The sequence below is a fragment of the Chelonoidis abingdonii genome, chromosome 19 (assembly GCF_003597395.2).
Source record: "Chelonoidis abingdonii isolate Lonesome George chromosome 19, CheloAbing_2.0, whole genome shotgun sequence".
NCBI classification, from domain to species: Eukaryota; Metazoa; Chordata; order Testudines; family Testudinidae; genus Chelonoidis; species Chelonoidis abingdonii.
The window spans coordinates 25,516,902-25,524,384 of NC_133787.1; the positions used below are offsets into that span (position 1 = coordinate 25,516,902).

At 37.9% G+C, this 7,483-nt stretch overlaps 1 protein-coding gene across 1 annotated transcript in view; it reads left to right on the plus strand.

The window, feature by feature from the left end:
- The first annotated feature begins 217 nt into the window (after positions 1–217).
- Positions 218–7,483, plus strand: part of TERB1 (telomere repeat binding bouquet formation protein 1) — a 58,733-nt gene continuing 51,467 nt past the window's right edge. The window contains exons 1-4 of the mRNA XM_075073667.1: positions 218–275; positions 5,472–5,582; positions 5,851–5,979; positions 7,092–7,223. Of these exons, the coding sequence (XP_074929768.1) occupies positions 242–275; positions 5,472–5,582; positions 5,851–5,979; positions 7,092–7,223 (406 nt within the window). The 5' untranslated portion in view covers positions 218–241. The remainder of the gene's footprint in view (positions 276–5,471; positions 5,583–5,850; positions 5,980–7,091; positions 7,224–7,483) is intronic.

The window sequence follows — 7,483 nt, forward strand, 5'->3', positions numbered from 1 at the left end:
CCTTATAATGATACCTTTCCGAAGGGAATCTTTTTCATTCATGATCACACTGATTTGGGTGTGTGTCATATGGCATGTAGTTTAAAAATCAAATAACCAGAAGAGGAGGGAGGATGTTGTAAGAAAGTTGGCATGATGGACTTATACTGTGTGTACACTTTTTGTGACCATTGCTGATCTGAACTGTTGAGAAAGTGCCTTTTCTTACAGTTGCAGGATAAAAATAGGAATACAATCAAAAATGGAAAATATACAAGTACAGAACACACAATGTGGTAAGATCTCTAGAATCACTTGTCATATCTGAATCTGTTTTTCACTGTTTTACCAGACTCTGATGGTAGCTGGGGTTACCATGGGGATGGGTGACTGTTTGGTGAATTTGCTTGTGCCTTGCTACTGTATTCATATATTTGGATTACATGTTGTGATGAAGATACTAGACAAAGCTAATGGCATAATTTCAAACACTGAATTGTGTCAATATGAAATCACATGTTTTTAATAATTATTTCCACATTTATCTCTATTTTCATTTAACAATTTATATTCCTTGAAATCACCAAAGCATTGTGAGTTTTAAGAGAAATTCAGTAGCTACTATTAACAGAAGTGGTAAAATAATTGTTAATAAAGTCACCTTGGTAGCACACTCAAGACCCTAAGGGTCAGATTTTCAAAGGTATTTAGGCATCTATAGATGCAGATAGGTGCTTAGTGGAATTTTTGAAAGCACATAGGCATTTAACTCTTATCAGAGTTAGATGTGTAGGCATTTTTGAAAATCCCAGTAGGCACCTGTCTGCATCTTTAGGTGCCTAAATCTGACCATATCTTCTCAACAGTTCATCTGTCCTTAGGATGTGATCCAACTTCCAGTGTTAGTTGGATTGGTGTGTTAATTATTGTGATTATGTCCTGGTTGGTGGTGAGTGTCCTAAACTCCAGTTGTCTTCAGCAAGAGTAAGGGAACTCAACACCTGGCAGGATTGAGCCCTAAATGAGAATTTGATATACCAAACACCCAGCTTCTCCTGATTTTATCCTCGAAGGTTTTATTTATACAGTACATTGTCATGATCAAGATTTTAGACCCAGCATTTGATATCTAATGAGGAAAGTCCTCTAAATTCTGTTCTTTGAAACTCCTGTGGTGATGGGCATGTGGGGACAGAGACAGGCAGAGGATGCTGCTGGGGTTCCTAGTCACAAACTGGCATGCAGGCAGAGTGAATGACGTGGTCATTTGTTACTGACTGAAGAGCAGTCCTCTTTAAGAATAGTGCTTCACTCCCCAATCCAGAGAAGGGGGAAGAAAGGATCCCTAAACGTCATTCACTCCATTATCAACATGCTAGTGTACTGCAGCTATCTGGTCATCCAGTTTGTGTGGTAAAAAGCAACATCACACAAAAAATACTGAGCTCTGCATCCAAAAATGTCTACACTCTTTCTGATGATGCTGGTGGGCTCAAAAGGCATACTGCACTCATTTGAAAAGATATCAAATATAACATTGATGTAGCTGCACTGGGTGAAACATGTCTTCCAGGTAATAACAATCTTGAAGAGTTTGGCGCTGGATACACATTGTACTAGATAGGCATGTTCATGGAAGAGAGGTCACTATCAGAGATAGGCTTTGCTATTTGGACATCTATTGCACACACTCTTGATTGTGTACCAGAAGGAATAAATGATCTCCACATGATCCTTTGCCTCACCTTGACATCCGTATGTCATGTAACAGTCATCAGTGCATATGTACCCATGATGACATGTTCTGATGATGTCAAAGAAAAATTCTACAAAGACTTTGACAAGGCCATAAAATCAGCTCGTCAGCACAACAAATTTAATCATTCTAGGTGACTTTAATGCCAGAGTTGGTCACAGTCACAAAGCTTGGCCAAAAGTAATTGGTAAACGTGGTGTAGGGAAAGAGCACTTAAATGGTGCACTGTTCTTCACAACGTGCATGCAGAACCAGCTAGTCATCACAAACATGATATTTCAACAAAGCACAAAACAACATGAATGCATTTCCACTCTGGTCATTGGCATTTTATTGACTATGTCATATGCCAATGTGACCACTGGGATATCAAAATCACCCATGCACTGTAGGGAGCATGCATGTGGTCTGATCATCTGTATGAGATGCAAAATGACATTTACCTTGCAATTAAAACAGCACCAATGGTGTCAATCTGCAATACCGATGCTCAAAGCATTGAAATCTGAGCTCACATGTGCAAGGCTTGTTAAAGAATTTGATGAAGTTCTCTATATGCTTTCTCAGGCAGACACAGTAAACACTGAGTCTTCCTGGTCGTCTTTTAAGGAAATAATGTTTGATGCATCCTAAAGAAGTCCTTGGCTTTATAAAGACAATGCATCAGCACTGGTTTGATGAAAATGATGCTGAGATAAAGAAACTCCTGACGTCCATGTATGGTCACACATTATGGATAAATGATAAAAACTCATCTATTAAAAAGTTCTTATACCTGTAGAAAGTGCAATGTGCAAGCTAAGCTTCACCACAGGAAAAACAGCTGGTGGGAAATTAAAGCTGAGCAGCTTCAATCAGCAGCAGATCAAAAAAATTCCAATATTTTGTTGATTAGCTGAAGGCCATGTGTGACCTGCTATCTAATGGTAGCATCCCTGTCTGGAATGCAGATGAGTCACTGCTACTGACTTATTGTGGACAAATTCTCAAAAGATGAGCTGAACACTTTAATAAGGTTCTGAACTTCCCATCCACCACATCAGCGTCAGCTGCTGATGATATTGAATAACTTTCAATTCATGACCAACTTGTAATTCCACTGAACATGTCTGAAGTATAGAAAGCTGCCAAGGAAATGTCAAACGACAAAGCAACAAGTCCAGATGGTTCTTGCAGAGATCTTCAGATGTGAGGGCCATGACTTGTCAGGAAGCTCACTGGCCTCTACTAAAAGTTTTTGGAACAGAAAACTGTGCCACAGGAACTTAAAGATGCTAGTATTATTCACCTTTATCAAAGCAAGGCATTCGTGCATCTTGTGATAACCATCATGGCATCTCGTTCCTTGCCACTGCAAAAAAGATAATCAGCCAGTTTAGCATGACTCAGGTGAGTATCAACTAGCAAAAAAGATATTGCCTGAAATCCAGTGTTGCATCTGTCCTGGGTGTGATACTTAAGATGGGATCTTTGTACTCTGGCAAATTCAGGAGAAATGTCATGAACAGAATCAAGACCTGTGTATAGGTTTTGTTGATCTTACTAAGGCCTTTGACTCTATAAATGAAAATGGCCAGTGCATAGTTCTCCACAAGTTTGATTGCTCTGATAAGTTTGTCAACATTATTAAATTTTTTCATGCAGGAATGCAGGTTTGTGTTCTTGACCAAGGCTGCTTCTCAGCTACTTATGTTGTCACCAATGGAGTAAAACAAGGCTGTTTTTTTGCTCTGACATTATTTACCATCATGTTTGCAGCTGTTTTAATAGATGCATTCGGAGACATTGGTTATGGCATTTATATGAAGTACCACATAGATGGAGGTGTCTTGAATCTGCATCTTCTGCATTCAAATACAAAAGTTATGAAAACAGTTATTCATGAATAACAATTCACTAACGGCTGTGTTTTATTAGCCCATAACCTCAGGGACATTCAGTTTTCACTGACTGCTTTGCACATGCAGCAAAATGTTTTGGCTTAACAATCAGCCTAAAGAAGACAGAAATCATGGTTCAGCCTCAACCAGGAAGTATTGCAACTACACCAGTTGTATTCATTGATGATGTACCTGTCAAGGTCATTGACAGTTTTCCTACCTAGGCAGTGTTGTTTCATGAGATGCGGTGATTGATGATGATGACATTTTGAAGTGCATTGGGACAGCTAGTAATGCCTTCAGAAAACTTCAACATCATCTCTGGAATGAACAAGATGTCAGACTGCAAACAAAAATTGATGTTTATTGCACTATTGTTAATCACCTCACTGCTCTACGGCTGCATTATTTAGACTATGTTGATGCCCTATAAAATGCATGGACCAGTTCCACCTACAATGACTGTGTGGCGGATAGTAGAAATTTTAATGGCAAGACTTGGTTCCAAACACTGAAGTCCTTGAGTGCTGCAGCATCAAAAACATTGAAGCTTTTATAGTGAGAGTGCAGTTTGAGATGGTGTGGTCATGTGGTCCATATGTCTGACAGCAGAATACCGAAGGCAATCTTCTACAGAGAATTGCAGACTTGAACTTATTTTAGGGGCAGACCAAGAAAATGTTACAAAGACACTCTGAAGGCTCACCTACAGTCATGTAATGTTGACCTCAACATTTGGGAGTTCTTAGCCCACAATAAGACCTGATAGCGGCAGCTCTGCCAGCTTGTACTGAAAGACTTTGAGAGCTCGCAGATTGATGCAGTGAAGGAAGGGCGTGTGATGTGTAAAGCTAAAAGCAATGCACATTCATCTGCAATTGTTTTTACCTGTGGCATTTGCAGATGGGGCAGCATGTCTGAAATTGGTCTTTGGACTCATCTCAGGACCCACAAGAAATGACTGTAGCTCATCTGTTGAATTTGATGGGAGCCTCCATTATCATCAGTCATAGAAAAATAGTTATAATTAGTACAGATACCATTAATTTGGGGAGGATCAACAAATACATAGTTCTTTTGTCTAAAGGCTGGTTCTGCAGTGACATTTAATTGTAATATTCCTGGAAATATGCAGAAACAAAGTGATAAAATCAGCTACTGTGTAAAGTGATTGTTTTTATTAGTATTAGATAAAAATAGCCACATTAATTTCATCTCTAATTTAAAACACTATAAACAAAGGCAAAATTGCTTGGCAAATCATCTGTATTTTAATCTTCTAAAATAGTGTTACAAACAGTGGAAGATCTAAAAAAAAAAATAAAGGGGTAGGAAAGAATCCAGTATTCCTTGATAAATCAAAATTTGTTCTGGTCCTGATCCAGGATTAAACTCTGCTAGTAGAGATCACATTCTGTGGATAAAATCTTGGCCCTGTTGCAGTCAATGACAAAACACCAATTTACTTCAGTGGGGTTTCAATGGGGATTTCAACCTGTATCTCTTTCTTTTTTCATATTCTCTGTTTAAATTAATTTTGCAGCTAGAGAACAACATTGTTACTGAAGGCAATAAGGTGAATATGAAAAGGGGATTATTCCATTAGCAAATAAAATAATCATCTAGTAACAAAAACTACTTAGAGACACATTTTTGGGCTGTGCATAACTTTTATTGCTATGTGGGGAAAAAAAAGATTCAATTTCAGATTGTTCTTTTTTTCTCTTCAAAATAGAAGATGGTTCCACATTTTTATGAGTCTTAGCATTAAAATTAATCGTCAATTTAAAAGGGTGCATTCAAAGGAAAATATACGTTTCCTGTGAAATTCTTCTAAAACTGTTTTTTTCCCTCAGAGATGAAGACAGATCTGAATTTACTGCTTGAATGTCTTAAATACCAAATGGACAGCCCTGCTTCTCAAAAAGAGGCCTTGATCACTATTTATTCAATCTGCCAACAAAACAGTAAGAAGTATTCTACCATGACATTTCGACTGGGGGATTTGTTATTTCTTATCTGGGATATTTGAATATGGTAATACTAGCATTTTTTTTCATAATACGTATTAAACATTGTCACATTTTAAAATAATGTCTAGGAGTCATAAGACTGTAAAGGTATAAAATCTTGGAAATGTTATGTATTCCATACTGCTCTGATTGTTTTTGGATTCCCAAATTAGTACCTAAGATAAATTTCCCTTTTTGTTCATTGTGTCTGCATATGCAACAGGTGATGCAAGTGATTATTTCCGAGAGATTGGTGGTTTGATGTTTGTAAGTGACCTTGCAAAGTCAAGTGTGCACTGCATAGTAAAGGAAGCAGCCTTATTTACATTAGCGGTTGTAATGGAGAGTAATGGTAATGTATACTTTTATTTTTCCAAGTTCTATATCACTGCACTTTATTGATTCTGAATATTTAAGATTTCCTCCTCTGCCTGTATTTATCATATCAACCAATCTTTTAACGTAGTTTTAGATATATTTATTTATCAGGTTACAGCAGATCCCAGCCTGACAAATGGGACCAGATTCTTGACTCAGCTGTTCCATACTTTCTCCATTCTGGAAGCTCAAAGGAGCCATAAAGCCAGCTTAAATGGACATCTGAGAATTCCTCTGGTCTGGGGGAATTCCTTGGGTGGAGTGGCTGGTGCTACATCACCAGCCCCACTTATAGGCTCTGGTGTAGAGGGCATGGATGGGCAAAAGCAGGGTGGTGCACTTCTTCAGTCCCCCAGTGGTATGATAGTCTGAGATTGCTCGGTATCATGCCTCAGAACTGGCTCCAGGATCAGGAAGCAGCAAATAGCTCTTTTGCAGCCCTCTTCCCTCAGAGGCGCCCAGCACATATTGGTCACAACTGAGGATCTAGGCAAAGACCTGCAGGTTACATTGTCAAGTTACATTGAAAGTTACTGACAAGTGGATTTGAGAATTGATCCTTCAGAGTGAGTCTGGAAGCTACATTCTGCTTAGTAACTGTTAAACTGTTGCTAGGTAAGATGAATTTCTAATGTCCTATGTCTTGAAACATCTCAGAACTTCTGAATTAGTGCCATGACATGAAGAGGAAAATTAGAATGGGAGCTTTCAAGTAGACCTGATACTTTGTTCCGTAAAATGACCCAATTATGGTTAGTGTATGTGTCACCTTGTTGATCAGGGGAAACGTTGCTGTCAGTCACATCTATAGAAGGGTCAAAAGACTTTTCAGCCTGGCTCTCAGATATGTTGGTTGGGGGAAGGGAGGAGAAATAAGTAATGGTATGAAATATTTAAATTTTAATATCTGATTCAGTCCTGAAAATTGTTTTTCTCTTGACAGCCTTTCAGAAAAGGTCAGTCTGTATATTTTAGACAGAATCTTTTTATCAATCTGTAATTTGTAGACTTTATTGCCTAAATAAATAGAAATTGTAAATGGCTTAATAAGAATTAATATACTGATAATTCATTTTCTGGTTTCAGTTTACTGTCAACAAACTTTGTGTACATCTGAATTGTTTGAAGACCTCATTTTCCTCTTAACTAATAAGAATTCTAGTGTGAATTTGAAAAGAATGTCTGTTTATGTTATATTAGTACTGGTTTCAAATAACAGTAAGTATTTTGCATTCACTTGTAAAAATACCATTAAATTATTAATACTGTGTAACTCATTTTAAAACACACTGCTGGTTATCAGCCCATACCATTTATCATGACTTCAAGATTTCATTAATATTTTGTACGATTAGTATATAAAGTGTGGCAAATTGCCGGTATTGTTCTCTGGGTCTCGCGCTTTCTCTTCTCTGGGGTAGGTTCAGGGCGCTATTGCTTGCCTCTGAACCAGTTCTTAATCACTCCCCTAGTGTCCT